The 20,450-nt window shown below is 42.6% G+C and overlaps 1 protein-coding gene across 5 annotated transcripts in view; it reads left to right on the plus strand.

The window, feature by feature from the left end:
* Positions 1 to 20,450, plus strand: part of LOC105916024 (signal-induced proliferation-associated 1-like protein 2) — a 132,351-nt gene that overhangs the window by 91,680 nt on the left and 20,221 nt on the right. For 2 of the 5 annotated variants that reach the window (XM_012850317.3, XM_036126533.1), the window contains exons 10-17: positions 355 to 609; positions 6,159 to 6,305; positions 8,103 to 8,206; positions 8,364 to 8,452; positions 10,857 to 11,230; positions 14,697 to 14,966; positions 17,401 to 17,454; positions 20,062 to 20,203. In XM_012850317.3, coding sequence (XP_012705771.2) covers positions 355 to 609; positions 6,159 to 6,305; positions 8,103 to 8,206; positions 8,364 to 8,452; positions 10,857 to 11,230; positions 14,697 to 14,966; positions 17,401 to 17,454; positions 20,062 to 20,203 — 1,435 coding nt within the window. Of the gene's footprint in view, positions 1 to 354; positions 610 to 6,158; positions 6,306 to 8,102; positions 8,207 to 8,363; positions 8,453 to 10,856; positions 11,231 to 14,696; positions 14,967 to 17,400; positions 17,455 to 19,894; positions 20,010 to 20,061; positions 20,204 to 20,450 lie in introns of those variants that run through there. The other 3 variants (XM_036126535.1, XM_036126532.1, XM_036126534.1) reach the window with 3 other exon arrangements.

Below are 20,450 nucleotides of genomic sequence, written 5' to 3' on the forward strand. Positions count from 1 at the left end.
ATTGAAGTATTTTGGTCCAAATGGAAAACATTTGGAAGGGTTATTAATGTTTCTTGCGTAATTTCATGCTAAATATAATACTTATTTATTTATAAAACCTGCTTTTTAACCCTGAGTGTAACTTTTAACATTACATATTTATACATTCAGTCTGTAGAATTAATTAATACATAAAGCTGGGAAGCTGAATAATGGAATAGATGCATCAAAACACAGCAAGATCATATTTCATGTCATTTTTAATGCTTTTTTTTAGGAGAGAAAAAATAAACCGCTATGTTTTCTACTTTAGCCACTAATGCAATCAGCTGATAAACTTTAACCTTTGGAACATTTTCGGGCTCTTTTCCTCAGGGGCTGTTCCGAACTTTACCGGATACCGATGGTGGAGTACAAAGTCGACAGCGAGGGCCAGCCTTGCGAGTACAAGACGCCCTTCAGGAGAAACACCACCTGGCACCGGGTGCCTGCGACTGCTGGGGCGCCTCTGTCCCGGGGCTCGCCCACGCAGGGTCCCGACCGCCTGCAGTGCCAGCAAATCCTACAGCAGCACCAGGCGGCTATCCCGCGAAGCACTTCCTTTGATAGGAAGCTGCCGGATGGCTCCAGGTAAAACTTTCTGTTTCATCCTCTGCTGCCCTTTTTTTCCTTCTCCAAACCACAGCTCTGAGGATAAAGGGCTAAAAATAACTCAGGAGAAGGTTTTCATCTCAAACCAGATGATGATCAGCCCAAACATGGCATCTGTCTGCCTGTTGTATAGCCAAGGTGTTGTAATTATTGCATTTCCTGGTGTCATTTTGGCATGGGCAGATCATATTTTTACGTGAGTGAAGAATACATGAGATAATCCTCTGCTTGCTTTCGAGACATCTTCACTTGAATATAGTGAACTGTTTTTTGTCTCACCCATAAAATCCCCCTGTGATGCAGCGCAGTTGCTTTCTTTTGTAGACCCAGCGAATGTCGCTGTGATATCTGAGGGTTTGCTTTTATTTTATTAGCCTATTAATGGTCTTATCTCTTGAGTGCAAGACCTCTTTGACCAAATTCTGTGGTCATGTTCTCATTAAGCCCCAGGCTGGCTATCGGTACCATGGTTTTAAAAGGTTATGGGTTCAAAATCATTTGCTTTGGGGGAAAAAAAAGTGTTTTTTTCCAGCTGTACTGAGCATAGAGTCGCACAGCGCTGCCCATCCCCTAACTGTTGCTGAGTACAGCTGGCTTAAAAAGCCCTTTATCTTTCTTTCATGCACAATATGTATTCAGCGAGTATCCCCGGTGCTTCTAAAATAGAATCAAAATATGAATTATCACAGTTATAGAACACCTGCTAAATGAAGTCATTTTGAAGGGTGGCTGTCGTTCAGTTTCCACAACATGACCGTTTTTCTTGAACAGATCTACGTTTTTCCAGACAACTAAATTTGTCTTTCTTGTAAGCAAGAGCAAACTTTAACATGCCTCTTTCTGCCTGCTGACCAGCAGTGCCCAGCAAGACTGCCTCATTAAAATGCCTTTAAATATCTTTTAGTAACACAGTACAGCTGAAATGAAAGCGATATGCGGTTAATCATCCTGTTAAAGGTGGTTGGAGAAGCAACAACAATTGCGAGATTGTAAGATTTCACGATCGAGAGAGAAAAAACAAAGCTTTTAAGAGTTTTCTGCCGATGTGTTTTTTTATGGAAGCTCCCATCAAACATCCCCACCACCCTCAGTCCTCCGCGAGAACGTCTTTGAACTCTGTTTTTTTTTTTTTTTTTCCCCATTTAGAAAAGAGCCACAGGGACACTTTGAGGAGCTGTTATTGTGTTGGCTTATTTGCATACATACAAACAGGGCATTTTAGTCCAATGAATTCGCAGCCTCGCTTTCATCTCCCTTCACACGATAAGGCCACATTTAGACTTTGTTCCTGTCCTACTCTGGACATCTCCATTCAGCCATGTAAAGCAGTGATTTGTTCAGTCTAATGAAACCCCTACAGTCATGATAACCTTTCCAGTGTGTCACACCGACCCCCCCCCCCCCCCCCCTGGTGTTGCCTGCTCTGACTCTACTTGGATAATGGCCGCCTTCCCTGCCTAATCAGGCTCTCTGGAAGTGGGAGAACTCCGCTTCTCCTCCCTCGCTCCCTTTTTTCTCCGCTCTCCCTCCCTCTTCCTTGCACCCCGCTGAGGAGGAGGTGATAGGGACACTGACACGGCTCGCCTCATCTCATCCAATTACTACGGAGACAAAGACAGCGCTCTTCCCCGGACCATGACGTGCGGCGCCTCGGTGGGGGTGTCGGTGGTAGAAGGAGGGCGAGAGGGAGAGAGGAGAGGTGTTATTATACAGGAGCGTATTCTACAGGCATAAATCAAGACAAATTATGTTGTCATCTCTTTTAATAGTTTGACTAATTGAAGGAGAAGAAGGCATAATGTTTAGCGATGACTCTCAATCATCTTAAGTGTAGAGAAGCAGCACAGATGACTAAAACCATTAGGAATAAATGGCAGTGACAGTATTGGCAAATCAGAAAATGCTTCAAATGTGCAACTTTTATCCCCGCGGTGACTGATGCACGAAACGTGTCAGGAGGTCTCCCCCCCCCCCCCCCCCCGGGGTAGCTATTGAGGAAGGATCCACAGCTTAAACCGTCCCCATAATGCATAATCCCATCCTCAGGTTGAATCCAGAATCTGTGCTATATAAAATACCCCGGTGCTTCAAAAACCAGAGTGAACCTTCAGTTGCTGTTGCAACCGCTGAGAGGAATATTGCATTTGATACCCCCCCTCCTCAGAACACCGTATCTCTGGGGAGGAGAACAAAAAAAGAAGACGCTGCTGCTTCAAATTAAAGCACCGGGACCCGGTGGAGGAGAGGAAATGTTGCGATCAAACTAATGCGTTTGATGATGTGCGCAGGGATTCAGTTGTGACGGCTTATTTTTTTTTTCTGGTAAGGTCCCCGACAAAAGGAGAGCGCAGATGACGACGCATGACTAATTTGTTATCCTCTATAGTGACTAAAGTACTCTTCCAGCATAAATAAAGTATGCTTTTAGCATCTACTTATGTGCGCAGTGCCTAGCAGCGGTCTTTATTTCCCTTAAACTGTTTCACATTTTTCACTTAACGGCGACAAATGGCTTTTTAATGGAGTTGTATGTGATAGACCAACACACAGAAAGATGCATGGCTTTCAGGTTATTTTTTTAATAAAATAAAATCTGAAATCTAAACAGCAAACAGGCTTAAATCAGAGGCAATTGGACCTTTGTGCTGTTTTTTCTGAAAAAACCTATCCAGGAGTCTTTCTCAAATCTGGTGGTTCACACTTTCAATTCAGTTCAATTCAATTTTATTTATATAGCGCCAATTCATGAATGTCATCTCAAGGCACTTTACAAAGTCAAATTCAATCAGATTATACAGATTGGTCAAAAATTTCACAAGCGTAGAGCTACAGGGAGAGTCGTCTGCATTGTCCATGGCTTTGCAGCAATCCCTCATACTGAGCAAGCATCAAGCGACAGTGGAGAGGAAAACTCCCCTTTAACAGAAAGGGAAAACCTCCAGCAGAATCAGGCTCAGTGTGAACGGTCATCTGACTCGACCCACTAGGGGTTACAGAAGACAGAGCAGAGACACAACAAGAGAGACAAAAAAGCACAGAAGCACACATTGATCCAGTAATCTGTTCTACATTAGATGGTAATAACGGGTGAGCCGTCTTCTCTGGATGATGTCACAGTTAACAGAACGCCAGACCAGGTGTACCTACTATGAAGAAAAAAGAGAGAGAACAAAAAGTTAAAAGCTGAAATGACGACAAGCAATGCAAAAATGGAGAACAGTAGGAGAACTCAGCAGAGTGAGAAAAATAGGCCCTGATGTCTTCCAGCAGCCTAAGCCTATAGCAGCGTAACTATAGAGGTAGCTAAGGGTAACATGAGCCACCTGCAGTTTTTCTTTTCTGCAGTTTGTATTCAGCCCGCTGGGCTACGCTACATATGAATACGCCATTATAGCTCCAGATGTGTGTTTAAGGTCTGTCCTGCTGGAAGTTGAACATCTGCCCTAGAGTAAAAGGTTTTGCAGCTTTTAAAACATTTGCTTTCAGGATTTACCTGAAAAAAAAACTCCCGTTTCACAATGAGAGCCTCGCGTTCATTGTAGCACTTCTCCAACACGGTGTGTGCTTCATACAGGCTAGACATTTCTATTTTGTTTTCATCTGGCAACAGACCAGTGCAGGTCTTTCAGTCTTTTTAGTACCAGGCTGCATAGAAAGAATCAGTCACGTGTCTGCATTTTATTGAAATTCGTTCATGTGAATACATTTGCATGGTGCTGCAAACAGAAGGTCTCCAGAGCTCTTTATAATGCGTGATATTCACGCAGATCTTCAACAAGTCTCTGGAGCTGTGTGACGATCCCTCCCTCATCATTATTAAGAAAACCACCATTGTTGGGTTCAATTCAATTTTATTTATATAGCGCCAATTCATGAAACATGTCATCTCAAGGCACTTTCCAAAGTCAAATTCAATCAGATTATACAGATTGGTCATAAAATTTCCTATATAAGGGAACCCAGTTGAAAGGGAACCACCCTTTATCTGGTCCTTGCACAGGCACCTTAACAAAAAAGGCCCAGCAGAGACTGGACCCCCTGTGGCACCTGAAGAAGTTCATCCTTCCACAGGAGCCGCTGGTCATCTTCCACACTGCCATCATTCAGTCAGTCCTGTGTGCGTCCATCATTGTGTGGTTTGGCTCGTCCAGCAAACAGGACAGCTTCAAACTACGACTACAACAATCAAGTCTGGAGAGAGGATCATCGGAGCTGACCTTCCCTCCATCCAGGTCTTGTACGGGTCCAGGGTCAGGAAAAGGGGCAGCTGATATCTCTGCAGACCCCACAACACTGCAAAAGGGAATTAAAAGTAAGTGATATTTTCTTGAAATTAGTGTATTTGTCCTTGATTTGAGCAGGTAAATAAGACTATATGCCAATGGAATAAGATTTGTGCACTTTAAATAGGAACAATTCATCGCCATCATCTTATTTCAAGAGCAGAATTCCTAATTATCTTATTTTAGGGGGGAAAATACTAATTCCATTGGCAAATAGTCTTATTTAGCTGCTCAAATTAAGAAAAAATATGCTAATTTTAAGAAAATGTTACTTGCTTTTAGTACCCTTTTTGTAGTGCACCCTGCACATCAACTTTTTAGACTTTTACCTTCAGGTCTGCGCTACAGAGACAGTCTCTCCACCCCCCAGGCTGTCTCTCTGATAAATTAAAGAAGACCTCACAGCCTGATTAGTTAAGTTACACTGCTGTGAGACAAAATAAGCCTGTTTGCACTTCACAGCCTCCCTTTTTTGTTCTTTGAGTGTAAAAAAAATAAAAACATCAACACGCATGTATTTATTGTTGTTTATATTTTTCTATCTTGTGTCTGTACACTGTGAAGCGTTGTAAGCAAAGTCAGATTTCATAATTTTGCACGCAGCGTCATGGCCAAATAAGGCTGATAGTGATTCTCACGTGAACGTATTTGTTCTCTAGCAAAAGCAAGCATATGCGACTTCAGTGATTGACTCTGATGAGGGTGCACAGAAAGCTCGGAACAATCTACGGGAATAAAGTAAATGATCAGACTGGATTATTGGGCTGTATGCTGGTGGGTTTCAAGCAAGAATCTAAGGTCTGTGTGAATTCTGAGCCTCATTTTGCCCCACATGCTTTCAGGCAGTCTCCATCTGGATTACTCTCTCTGTGGCTTATAACCAGAACTAATCTCTTTTGTGTTTGTGTTTGGAGAACAAGACGCCTTCTCCCTCACTGACAGCACCGACGTTTTCTGTGCAGATTATCCCTGGTGCTCACATGCAAAGGAACAATTCTCTGCTGCGACACCCAGCGATAGTGTTGTTAACGTTTTTCCTTGTTACAGCCTCAGCAAGTTTTGCATCTAATTTCAATAGGTACAAAGACGAGGACAGTGGATTAGTGCGGAAATTATTTATCTTTTATGTCTGTCGGACAAAGATTTGCTAACATTAGCAGTCTAAGAAGAAATAGAGAATCCCAAGCTTCAGTGTAGCAATAAGAGATGTAGTTTCTACTAACCATAAATTTCTTTTTTCTGCAGGACGTTACAGGACATGGAGAATCCCCAGGTCACTATATGCAACAAGGGAGACCAGCACTACCGCAGCTCACCCAGTAACCAATCGTCCTCCAGCGATCCAGGACCGTGCGGCAGCAGCAACTGGTCCCAGCAGCCTGGATATGACGGGTAAAAAGGAGTTTAAATGAGTTACTCTTTCATTTTATATTTTTACTTTCCCCCGTGGTTCTATCCTTTTTCATTTTTTTTTCTCCTCGCTGTTGTGAATGCAGCTTCAATCAGTGCTTGCACTCTTTCTAAGACCGGGCAATTTTACAAAATGATGGCAATTTTTCTGCATGAAATGACCAAATCATCAGCGCACGTTTTTTACAGGAAAGAAAATCGAGCAGAACCGTCGCGTTGCGCTGCCTTTGGCTCGGCTAATATTGCACCAGTTTCATTCATGAGATCTTTGTGTATTTATGTGTTTATGTGTCATTGATTTTGTTTGTTATTTTGGAACATTACGTCTGTCTCAAATGTAAATAACGTTTTTGTTTGATGCAGCAGAGTTCTTGGATTTTTATTTTAAAACATCTTTTTTAACCTTTTTAACACATAATTAAACCTCCTTTTGACTCTTTAATTGCTCCAAATAGAAGTTTACATCCACCCATCATCAGCAGGATCCTCATATTAATTTTTAATCATACAAACAATGTTAAATACATGACTAATATTTGTTGCAAAGTAAAACTAAATTTTGTAGCCATCAGGAAGGTTCTGGCATAATACCTTCTCAATCTTTCCCCATTGTTCTTTGTAAAATTGGTTCAATTAAATTTGTTGGTTTCGATAATTGTGCTGTAGGTACATGTAACTCTGTCCAAATTCATCTGACTCCGCTGAATTAAAGTAAAGTTAGAGATTTTGGAGGAATCCTTGTTTTTGACCCTGTAGTGATGCCATGAAGATGCCACCACCACTGCTCGGCAGTCAGTACAGTGTTCTTAGGACTCGTCATCGTGATGAAAAATGAAAATTGGTAATCCATGGGGGATATTGCAGATTTCATCTGAGGCTTACGGTGCAGATTTTGGAGCCGGGGGTTATTCCTTAGTCAGCACCCTCTCAGTCCGTGGTGTCATGTCATTCTCTAATCACTGTTGACCATAGCACTGATGTTCCAGCCTTTTCCTGCTTCGGTACATCCTTACAGATATCCTTTCATCTGGGTGTGACAGCTTGGGTCAGATGAGTAAAGTTAGTGATATGGTCATTCCTCCGTCGAAAAATAAACAACAGTGGTTCGGATTCACCACTATAAACCCCAGATAAATGCCACATCCCTGTACCAAGATGGGTGTGTGTATATTTCAAAGCAGCACGCTATTTTGAATAAATACATAAAGAATTTCATCTGAGGCTGCAAACTGTGCAGGCAAGACATTTGTCAGGCTTGGGGAAACTAAGATTCGATACCTACTTCTGTGTATAAATTGTTCAAAACTGCGACTAAACCTGTAACCTTTGCAACCAGAGGACTCAAAGGTGCACCGGACTGCTGAGCACCGCTGAGCCCTCTCAGAGCTGCCCCAATGCAAACCCGCAGACCAGACGACTGATCTCCAGTTAGTCTTTGTTAAAGATAACGAGACACCGCGGCCCCCTGTTCATCTGCTGTAACCCCGGTTAGCCCTTGAAGCGTTAATTAAGACCTGCATTGAAAAATGTGATTTTCTTTCCCTTTTGTCAAGAGCTAGGAACAGCTTGGCATGTTGAGCTGAATGAAAACAGGCCTCTCGCCAGTGCTGTCTGGCAGCTTCTTTATTCTTTTATAAGCTCAAGTGCTTTGACCTTAAAGAAACTTGAGCTAATTGCTTTAAATCTGTGGTAGGTCTTTTTAAAGCTTTTCTTTGATCAGAAAACAAAGCACACACAATAGATTGAAAATAATTTGAAGCCCTTTTTTTTTTTTTTCAGCTGTCCCTCGCCTGTACTGCATGAGGGGGCAGGGGACATCCAAGGAGGAGATGGAGAGATCCGCAGGGAGAGAGAGCCCACCCTGGAGAGAACGAGATCCGCAGGTGAAGCTAACATCTTCATTCATGCATTCAGGATTCAAATTCATGTTAGATCCAGATAATGTATAGTAAGAGCAATGTAACATAGATCTTTTATTATTGATGTTGTTTTTTTCTCATTTACCAGCTTGTAAATATTGTTTTTCATGATTCTCCACAGAGGCCAAATGGCACATCCCCTCAACGAAGATTTTGAATCCTCTGAAGCAACGAGAAGGAGGAAAGGACTCTCCAAACAAGCTTTCCAGGGTGAATATCATCTCTGCAATCATTTAGATTGACTCAAGATGACATTTAATCCAATTTTGGACATTATTTGTTTTTTGGGAAAGTGATAGGCTGTGTTAAAATGTACCAATGTACACATCTAATTGGTCTTATATATATAATCTGTCTCAAAAATCTGGTCTGAAGGATGAATTCTTTACCTATCCCATCAAACAATTTACATTACAAATCTAAAGAAACAAGGAAATCTGATGCATTTTTCCCAGTTAAGATTAATTTAGTACAATTAAAAGGCTCATACTTCAGTCAAGGATTATTAAACTCTTTCCTAATTTAATCAATTATAAATTTAAAAAAAGACAACAGACGTAAGCACACATGAATGACCAATTCTACTCTACAAACTACTACCACAACTTTTTTTCTGTCTGAGTTTTAGAGCGCAGCTACCTTAAAAGTTGCCATCTTCACTGAGAAAGAGCATTCAAGAGGGTCTGATCAGCCGATTAGTGGTGACCACATTTGGCTATGCAGCCGATTAGAAATAACACACATTCTTTAGACTCAGAGATCCAGAACACATCCTCTCCTTGTCGATAAAACATCCTCGTATTCCTTTCACAGTCAGGATCTGCTACATCTAACTGATCTATTGCATAAAGAGCCAGATAAGACAGCTAGGCTGGACTGCTATTCTCTCAGTCTTTCCAGTTGTCACATATCCTTCATCAACAAGCAATCAGGTGCCTCGTCCCTTCACCATTTCTGGCCAGCTCACATTTTCTAAGGCAGATTTTAATAAAATTGTAAGTATTTTATCAGCTTTAGTCCCTTTTTTTGATTTTTTTTTTCTAAATTCTTTTTTTTTCTTCAGTGTTCAGTTTTTTTGCTCAACATCAATAACAATTTTTTTTCTTCCATTTCAAATGTCATGGCTGGCAAATCCTAGTAACTGCGCCTTTCTGCCGGCCGATGCTTTAAGCTATGCTTCCGTTAACCCAGGCTAAAAAAAAAAGAATAAATAAACCTTCCTCTTGGCACCATTTGCCCTAATGCACAGAGCTCATTTTTTCAACTGCTTTTGATTTGATTTGATTGAAGTTGCGTCCATGATTTAAATATGTTGAGTATAGCATGAAAAAAACAAAGTATATCAGGTGCATCCTATCCATCCACAAGAATGCACAAGTATCTAATTTCACTGAGTTTAATTTGGTTATTTGTTGGGCTCCCTTCACACCAGATTAAGATCTCACCTCAATCTTAGAAAATTATGTAAAATGGGGATGGTTGCACGTCCCTGGGGCGGATCAAAAACACAGTATGCTCATAATAATGGAGCGTGCTAGTTCCCCACTTCACTGGGGTGTCAACATACAAATGTCTTTGGTGAAACATGGAGGAACCTGGTAGCAGCAGTGGCAGCTTAACAACGATGATGTGCTTTCATGCACCTGTGTGGTTTTATTTTACATTGATTACACAGGTCAAATGGCAATGACACCAGCAGGCTGAGTAGTTTTTTTTTAGCTTTTCATCACTTTTGACTGTTATTGTCACTATATCCTGTCACTGGTCTGGTTGCAACAGAAAAAAGGAGGTCAGCAAGTAGCCTGACAGAAAAAAAAAAAAATGTGCCATGCTCAGACTGTGTGCAGGTTGAGACGGCTCAATGCTACGCTCTCTGCACAACGGGGGTCTCAGCTGGGAAGGAGCGCCCACACTTCCAGATTACATATACAGGCTTTATCCTGGAAGAATAGGGAGACGTTGTATATTTTTAGGCTGCAGTTCAAATGCAAATTGTCCTTTGTTACACTGTTAAAGACAAGCCATGGTAGAGCAATTAGTTATAGGAAGCAGGATAAAAAAGCAAGAACAGAGGCACATACGACTTATAGCCGTTTTACAGTAGTTCTAGTGTAACTAAAGAAAAAAAAAGAAAAAAAACTCTGCGGTCTTGAGAGCCTCGGTGTGATCAGGTCAGAGTAATCTCTACTCTGCACTCCCAGAGATATGAGAGCACTGCACCAGATTAAAATTGGCATGTGCAGCGGGGAAAACCCGGTGGCATGCATTATCTCATGCTACCGAGAAGTTGATGAAATACAGTGTTTTCTCTTTCATAGTGAGGCTGAAGGTGAAAAATCTGGTGGAAACCTCCGATGTTTATAGGGAGCTTCCAAAAATTGTTTAGACAGATGCGAGAGCTAATGTAATACAGTTGGCGGTATCATTGTGAGAAGACGGCCAACACGTCAATATGAAACTTTGCTGAGAACTAGGAGAGCAGTCGACTCGGGTTTCCTTTCACTTTCCACACCTGCAAGCACATTAAAACGACTTTGAGAACCATCTGCAGTTATCTAACCCAGTTTCATAAATTTTTTCACCCCTCTTGCCCCTTTTCCCCGCTCTCTACCAGACCGGCGATAAAAACTCAAGCCATTCAAGTAGCAATACTCTTTCAAGCAACGCCTCCAGCAACAGTGACGACAAGCACTTCGGCTCCGGAGACCTGATGGACCCAGAGATGCTGGGCCTCACCTACATCAAAGGGGCCTCCACGGACAGCGGCATAGACACCAATCCGTGCATGCCCCCCGGAGCCCGGGTGCTGCTGCAGGGCAGGGTCGGGGAACACGGGCACCCTTGGGTCTCTGAGCACCACGAGGACGAAATGACCGAGGAGGATCATGGGAAATTGTACTCGCAGCAAGGCTTCGCTTCGGCCATCATGTCTGGCCACGTGACGGAGGGCAGCATTGGAGACCTCAGCGAGATTTCCTCTCATTCAAGGTACAGTACAGATAAAGGCTAATGTTTTTTTTTTTTTATTTCTTCCTAACGGCAGCCAAACTTTGTTTGTTTTTTAGCATCAAACGTGATTTTTCAACCCAGAGAAGTTGTACGATTAAGATCCAATCAGTCTGATTTGATCTAAATTTAAATCTATGAATGCTGTTTAGTAAAACGTTATCTAACAGAATCAGGCTGTTTAGGGCTGTTGACTCTCTTCAGCAATCCCTTATTCTGATTTAGCATCTGCACTGCAAAAACAGAACTAGAAATAAGTAATATGTTCTTAAAATTAGTGCATTTTTCCTTGATTTGAGCAGGTAAATAAGACTATTTGACAATGGAATAATATTTTTGCACTTAAAATAGGAACAATTCATCTCCATTATCTTATTTCAAGTGCAGGATGTCTAATTATCTTATTTTAGGGGTCAAAATACTCATTCCATTGGCAGATAATCTTATTTACCTGCTCAAATCAAGGATAAATACACTGACTTTAAGAACTTTTTACTTATTTTTAGATCAATTTTTGCAGTGAGTTTGCAGCGGAAAGAATCGGTGCTCTTTCTATCCTAAGACCCAGGGATACACGGACGTAATTGCAGCAATAACTACATCAGTGGCTTTGTTCAGGTAGTATTTCAACACAGACTTCCCAAGCAGGGACTACTTTCTATGGAAAAGAAAATGGCAGCGATAGCCTAGTCAAAGGCCTCTTCCAGGGAGGAGTTTCTTCCACTCACAGAATTACTGAGCCAGGGGTACCTTTTTATAGGACTGAAAAACGGAGTACACTGAGCTAATAGGAGCAAGCACCCCGTCAATGACTTCATTGAGGGAAATAAGCTCATAGCTAAGCCCAAAACCACTGAGCCAGGGTTTGCTTCCTATGGAAAGAATTCGACAGAGCTTAAACTTAAGGAAGCAGTTCCTTCATCGGTTTTGTCCATTTTGGCATCACGACTGACTAAGTTCAGGAAAGAGACGCAGAAGCACTGAGCCAGGAGTGCTTCCTTTTGGAAAGAAAAACAAAGGATGCACAAAGTAAATAACAGCAACAGCGTCTTAAATGGATATTGTCCAGCTAAAGAGGCACAGCCATACACAGGGGCACCAGGTCTACCTTCTATAAAAAGAAAAGAGAAACAAAGATTCAGCGGTTGCTCTGTGATACGTTTTCATCTCTATACATAATTACTTTGCTCTGTGTTTGCTCAATCCTTGCTGGGTCACTGAACTCGTTTGGGTGCGTTGGAAATTCACACCTTTTGTTCTGGTACATCGCTCACAGCGAAATCCACTGTGCTGGAATACGTATCGGCGCGCGCGCGCAAACAGCACTAGTGCCAAACTATTGAGCCCGATACTGGATCTGTCCTGTCAGACGCACACATGTACACGGAGAATCGTGCACAACTAATGGTCTGTGTCTGCTCACTGACCTTCTCCTCACCTGCTCGTGCTCACTGTCTGCTGATCTACCAACCGGCTCATCCAGCTGCAGTCAAGCCAGCGACGCTAGCTCCTCTCAGCCTGAAGCAACACGGGGAGCGGGGGGACTTGTGTGATCCCAGTTCTCATCAGTAGACGGTGGTTCATAAAGAAATAGGAGGGAGGAGGAGGGGGGTGTCATAAATAATTGCAGACATTCACGCTTTGCAATGATTAAAATGCTGCTCCGATGTTTGACTGGTTTGAAATTAATCAGAAGTGGTCATACCTGCATGCGATGTAGACGTAAGGATAAAAGAACATTTGCCTTGACAAATACAATGATGCCTACCCTTTATGTTAAGGTTTGTTTTTGTACATTCAAATGAGCATTTAAATAAAAGCAATATTGGACAAAGGTTGTTTCTAATCTATCCAGAGGAAAATGCTTTTTAAACCTGCACGGCCCTTCTTGATAAATAAATTGTGACCTGTAATAAACCTGTAATAACTGGTTGTGCCGCCCTTAGCTGCAGCAACTGCGCCAACCGGCATCAAGCGTTTGAGATAACTTGCAATGAGCCTTTTAGGTCAGGTTTACAGGCTGGTTACATTTATTTTTTATAACCCCTTAATAAATAAAATCATACCTTTTTAAAAGCTGCTTTTTGTATTTACTGAAGTCGTCTTTGTCTAATATTAAAATGTATTTTGGATGATCTGAAAGAGTGACAAACAAAAAAGCTGAATAAATCTGAAAAGGAGCAAATTTTTTTTTTTTTTTACAGCACTGCATGAATTGTGCCTAGTCGGTAACAGAAAGCAAATGAAACGTTTGCGATTCCTTGGCCGTAATTACATCCAGTCGAGAGAGGCGGAGATTCCTCGGCGTGCCTCGGAAATAAAAGGCTGGAAACACTCAGGTTGTCGCACACGTTTAATGAGCGTTCAGCATTACCAATAAACAGAAGTGACAGGGGCATTTTCCCATCATTTCTTTACTTATTTGATGTTTTTAAAGCTGCGAAGTTGACGACGTTGTGCAGTTCATTACTGTCTCCTTTTATTATTCGTGATTAAAGTACTTAGCAGCCAAGAGACATTAAATCCAAGCTGCCGGCCATCGATAAAAAGGGAAAATTAACAGAGGGGAAAAACCTCCGCCAAATGTGGGTTTCTGAGAACGACGGCAGCTTATTTCTGCATCGCTCTTATTTAATGCATATCCCCAAAGCAAAGGCAGTCATCAGAAGTTGGGAAGTTTTTTTGACCACTCCTACTCACAATGATTAGATTTTGTAACGGCATAACTAAGCTGTTGCCGGAGTAGTATTCCTGTCAGCAAACGACTCATTACTTTGACCAAGCAATCTTAATTTCAAGGCTGAATTCCCCCCCAAATAACATGATTAGAAACAGTTGCCCGCATACGTAGCAGCGGGTAAGTTGCTTTTACTCGCCGTGCTTGGAGACCCGTAAATCAGCAAGGGGTCACACGGCAGCAGCAGCAGATGTCTGAGGAAACCTCTGCGTCGCACCGAGAGCAAGAGGAGGAAATACCTCTTTGTGGTTGAATGCACTGAACCATAAATGTGCTCTGTCGTTTGATATTTGATGAAATATTGAAAGGACAAAGTTCAGCAGGAATGCGCGCGTGACAGACCGGGGCAGAGTCGTCTGATGAAAGTGGGTTAAAGGGGAGGTAGATGGGGGGGGGGGGGGGGCATTTTTGATTTACAGAGGATTATGTCATCTTAGCCAAAATGCAATGCTGACCATTCAGGAACCATTCTGGGCTAATAAGAAATCACCCAATAGGGTCATATCTACACATCTGCCTCGCTCGTGTCGCCAGCAGCCACACCTTTTTTTATTGCTAACGCTTCTTTCTGTTACTACTATCATTATTATTATCATCATTACTTTTGTTTACCTTTCTGTGTTGTTTTTTTTTTTTTTTTTTTTTTTCATTCATTGTTTTGTTCACGTTTGAGTTACGTTATGCTTTATTTTTTTTTTGCTGTCTGATCAGTGGCTCACACCACTCTGGCAGTCCCCTCGCCCGCGGTGCCAGGTACTGTATGTCCGCTGACTCCTCCAAGGTGTACACCATCCCCCAGACGAGCAGCACAGGCCCAGAGCCGGGTCCCAGCTCCGAGGCCTGTGGACAGACACGCACACAGTCCAGCTGCAAGCTCCCAGTGAGCCTGAAGACAGCTGATGCTGATGCTGATGCTGATGCTGATGGTGATGGTGATGCTGCCCACTGCACTGAGGGACCTCCCAACATATCAGAGTGTGGGTGAGTGTGTGTGAGAGACAGAGGAAGGTCCAGAGAGTCAACCAATGAGCTCATCCAAAAATGAGGACGACGATGCAGAAACAGCAAAATTTGTTTTCTTTGACATCTCTTTTACACGACTTATATTTTTCTTTCTTTATGCATATCTAAATAACTCTTCTTTTTAATACTGCCTTTGTCAGCAGTGGGCTTTTTTAATATCTGATGTGCTTAAATGCGAAGACGCTTTAGTCGGCAGTGCTTGATTAGAGATGTAACCTTTGATCACAGAAATGTGGCCAGTTTTGCTTTCCGGCAGTGACGATTTCAACCAATTCCTCTGCAACAACTGGAATTAAAAGCATTCAGGATATTTATTCAAAGACTAAAATAAATCTTTAGCGTTTTATTTTAGCGATTAGCATGTTCGGCTTTACTGACTGTGAGCTTGAGTCTCTGCCTGTAAGGAATGCAGATCCTTGCCATTCCTTTGAAATTTCCAAAAGCTTGATAATATTTCCAAATACAGCGTGTTATTTAAGAGGCTTGAAACCCAAAAAGTAAATAAAGCTCCCCTTTGGAGAAGTCTGTAAAATGTCAACAAGGCAGGCACAAATTGACATAGTTGGCCCAAAAAGTAGTAAAACCATAAAATACAAAAGGAGCACAATGGCCATTATATGCTGGTATTTTTATTTTATAGTAGCCTAAATGAATAGTAAAAACAACACTGTAGAATATACAGTTTCTTTTTAATAGCGTTCAACACCTTAAATCATGCAGTCGACTCCGTCGTTGATACACATCATGGATAGTGAGAATGGCTAACCTTGTTCCGTCTGTAACAACATCCACACCAAAGAGCGGTGCTGTTAGCATGACCCGTTAGCTCTTGGTTATGGTGCATTTGATTCGATGCGACAGTTCCTGCAATTCCGGTCAGCAGCTGATTTCTCAGTGCGTCTCTAACTTAAACTGTTTTATTACGGCATTTGCAGATTAATGGTATTATGGTGTACTGAGATTTCACAATGTTGCATTTTCAAAATCTCTAAAATGATCCATAATACCATTCATAAGGCTTTAAGTTCGCTAACAAAAAAAAACAAAACAGGAGCATAAATTAATGCATTGTCGCCTGTACGCCACTTGTTGCTGTACAACAAGAAGACAACAGTGTTTTTCTTATCCTTATAGAAAATAGGCAAGGCATGGAAACTTAAACACCCAAACAATTTGAGCAATCGCCCTGTTTTTAAAGTAACGCTGATTTAAAACTACAGCCAGCAAGTTACAAGCTGGTTGTCAGTCAGTTCTAAATTAAAGCAAATAGCTCATCAGATACATTTTTGTCTTAAATCTTGCTGTTAATATCATGATATTGTTAACCCGTGGTATTGTTTTGGTTTTCATATCGGCCCATGCCTATTTCTTGTACATTTTCATGCACTGGCTGAGAGTAAGAAAACTAGGTTCTCTTCGCACACGAGGCCTAAGAGCGAGTCAAGGTGCTCTGAAGGGTTGTTCAATACCAGGTGTGAACTTTGGTATTTAAGGCTCAGTGCCTGTGATTATTTCTGCCTGCTAGCACCAGGTGTGAAGCGTGCTGTTGGAGCGTTCTCCTTTCAGACTCGCTGCATTGTCTGGCCCACCCAGAGTTTATAAACCGGCCCTGATTGAAGCCGACAGGCACAAAATAAATAAGCTCAATGAAGCCGCTGACATAATACACTTGACACATGTCACATGTCGTTATTGATCATTCGTCTGATGTCAGGTCCCTGTGGATTGGGTTTGCTGGGCTTCTGACTGATCAGCCTCTCTGTTGGGAGCCAAGCAACGATCTGTCACACCATCCACAGCGCAGCCACTAGAGCTGTCGCCCGGGCAGAGAAACGAGCGCAGTCGTTTAGGAAAGTTCAGAAAGTTCTCTTTCTTTATAGATGAAGTAGGAGGATGACTGGCTGACACCGTCTCCCCGATAATTAAATGGCCCGCTACAGGGACGTTTAGATGTATGTAAGTACTCGTTTGAGGGTGTTAGAGTCAGCTCTGGGCATGTTTCGGAAGAGCGAAAGTGAGATCTGCCCTCGCCGAAACCCCCAGCTTCAGCTTCCGAGTAATCAAATTGAAGTTGTGAAATTTGCTCTGTGATTGATCGCCGGCGCCGAAGTCGTCTTCTGCCGACTTATGAAAAAGCTCCGTAATTCATTTAGCCTCCCCGTTGCTTGTTTATATATTCCTGCCGTTTTATTTCTCCTTACATAACAGCGTCTCGTGATAAATGGGCCTAATATTACTTGCCCGATATTGCTTTAACAAAATGAAGTTTCTCTTCCCCCTTTGTGAAGTTTTTTTTTTCCCCATTTAACCTAACACTGTATGATATACAGGATCTGTTTTAATGCGTCTAATCCCACGCTGCTTCTTTCTCGCTTCTGCTTCTTGTTTTCAGAGGAGCGGAGAGCTTGTTAGCCTTCCTACTCAAACTGCTGTCTGTGCGCTCCAGGTACACGGTTACAGTCGAACCCCCGTGGCCCCAGCCTGACCCAGCCTGCTCCCCCTGCACACTGTCCCAACCCCCCCGCCCCCCCGCCCTGTTTGTCCTGGACCGTCATGCCACTTGAATGTCACGGCCGGTCTTAAGTGCCGGTCCTGTCAACGTGTGACACATTCAAGGGGCGACCACGTCTGTATCAGTAGCTGTGGCTTTTCCGCTGTTTCTTTCTGTACAACCCAACTCCCACTCTAACAACAGTTTAGCCGGAGGAAATTAACAATTAAACAACTATTTCAGCAAAATGTAGCCAGTGATGCTGGTTTAAGAGTAGCTGAGCGTCTCAGCATGCTTTTAGCATGTGTGGTTGCCATGCTCATAGTAACCTAACACTCAACACTATGCTTTTTAGGTGTTCTTACCGCTCAAACATGTTTTGTTTTTTCCTCACTATTTTATCACATTACAACCACAAATGTAATTTGTGGGGGCTTCTATGTGCTAGACCAACATACTGTTGTGCATAATTGTAGTGTGAAGTGGAAAGGAAAAGATACTGTACATGTTTCTAGTAAAAAAAGCTGAAAAGTGTGATGTGCATTTCTATTTCAGACCCCTTTTACTCTGGTGCCTAAAATAAAATCTGATCAACACTTTTTTAAAAGTTCACAAATTAGTAAGCAAAGTATATCTTTGTTTACTGTGTGACCTCAGAATAAATCCAGATGTTTTGTGAAGGACCCAGAGGTTTACTAGAAAACGATAGTGAACAAGGAGCTCCATGACTGTCAGCATCGAGGTCAGTGAGAGGTTGTGGAAAAGTTTAAAGCAAGGTAGATTAGAAAACATCACCAGCTTTTAGCTTCTCCCAGAACTGTTTGTTGTCCATTTTGCAAAGCTGAAAGGGGTTTAGCTTAACTGTAAACCTACTAAAACATGGTCGTTGGTCTAATCTTGAAGGCCGGGCAAGGAAAGCATTAATTAGAGAAGCTGCCAAGAGGTCCACGCTAACTCTGGAGGAGCAACATACAGTAGATTGACAGTCTATCAATAGGACAACTAGTATTAGTTGTGCACTCAAACAAATCTGACCTCATTGGAAGAGTAGCACGAAGAAAGCCATTTCTGAAAGAAAGCCATGAGAAGTCATGCTCAACGTTTGTGACAAGTTACGTAAGGAATGCAGTAAAATGTGAAAGAAGCTGCTCTGGTCAGACACTTTCTGGTTTACAAGCAAAGCGCTACATGTGGCGGAAACAAATGTTGCACATTACCTAAAGCACGCCATCACTGCTCTGGTGCTAGCAGCATCAGGCTTTGGGGATGCTTTTTTTCCCAGGAAGAAAACATGTTAGAGGGTGAAATATACTTCAGACTAGGGCAGAGGGTTACAATCCAGTAGGATAATGACTCTAAATATACACCCAGAGCTACAATGGAGTGATTTAGAGCAACGTGTATTCATGTGTTAGAATGGCCTAATCAAAGTCCAGACTTAAATCCAAACAAAAATCTGTGAAAAGACTTGGATTATTATTATGATTATATGATTAGTATTATTATTCATGCTTTCTGAAAAGAGCCCAAGCTGTTATGGAAAGAAGAAAGAGCAAAAAAATGTCAGATGCTGATGCAGAGACACTCCAAAATACGTGCAGCTTGTATTGCTGATTGTCCCAGGGAGGCTGAATACATACGCACACACTTTTCAGAATGTTATTTATGAATACATTTTAAAAACTATATGCCTTTTTCTTTCCATTTGACAACTGGATATCAAATAAAATCCAAGTAACACCTAAATATTCAGCAGACTGAGATTTATGGTTGTCACGTGAAATAGATGTGAGAATGCGCATAAAGACCATTCCAGCAGTACATAAAGCGGTGCGTCTCTCGGTAGCCGTCGCAGCCGGCCTGTCCCAACGTCTAGCCGTCTAACCAATAACCCCCGTGGCCATCTAACACCCTGCCAGCAGTCCTCAGAGTGTTGTGCACAGGCTGCTCATTTAAAGCAGCGCCTCTAACAGCAACACGGCTTCACGAGCGCCAGGTTGTTCGCATCCTCCGTTGCCTTGTACCCTCCTCTCTTAACACCCGACACTCTCACAATCAGAATCATTTAGATGTTTTCAAACAAAACCTGCTGACAACCGGTTCCAAGACAACATGTCACCTCGCGTGAATCCTCCTCCAATCCCCGCATAACAGCTTTTGTGTCTCCCCCTTGTTGTTGCTGTGTTGAGCACTCCCCTGGTCTGTGATACTCCTTGTTCAAAGTGCTTTGGTTTTGTTCCTACCCCTCACAGTGCTTGGCTGCACTCGTCGCAGTCTCTTTATTCATGGATTTGGCACAGTAATATTGGACAAGGTGGTACTGGAAATAACCCCCCCCCCCTCTCTCTCTCTCTGGCTTCCCTCCTCCCCCGCTGCCCCATATGTAACTGACTAGCATGGAGATTCCTGATGTTGGCATGTGCGAATGAATCCTTCACTTGGACCGCCTTTTCTTTGTTCGGCCGGTATTCCAGAAAGTAGCCGGGCCCTCCCTCTCAGGATGTGGCGGTAGTATCCCTAGATGTGAAAGCTGGTCTTCTTTGTCCTTTATATGATTCGCAGGCAGCTGTATGCAGAGGAGGCGGCGGCGTGCCGGCTCCAGACGGCAGAGTGCGACGGAAAATCCCTGCAGAGGCTGTCAAAAGAAGAATTTCGTAAGCTGCTGCTGCCCGACAGCCCGCCAGGAGAAGACAGGAGTCGCAAGGTGAGGCCACTGAGCTGATTGGCTGATTGATGCTTATGAAGGCCATCTGAATTAAGATCAGAAAGTGAAACCTGTACTACAAACACTCATTAAGCAAAAGAGGATTTAAAAACACTGACACACGTCACAAAGTACAATATATGCACTCGGTGTTTGGTGATTTAATGAGGATTCCTGCATCATTGCAGCATGGCGTGGAGCCAATCAGTCCGTGGTTCTGCCGAGGTGTTAAGGAAGCCCACACTGC

The sequence above is a fragment of the Fundulus heteroclitus genome, chromosome 22 (genome assembly GCF_011125445.2).
Source record: "Fundulus heteroclitus isolate FHET01 chromosome 22, MU-UCD_Fhet_4.1, whole genome shotgun sequence".
Taxonomy (NCBI): Eukaryota; Metazoa; Chordata; class Actinopteri; order Cyprinodontiformes; family Fundulidae; genus Fundulus; species Fundulus heteroclitus.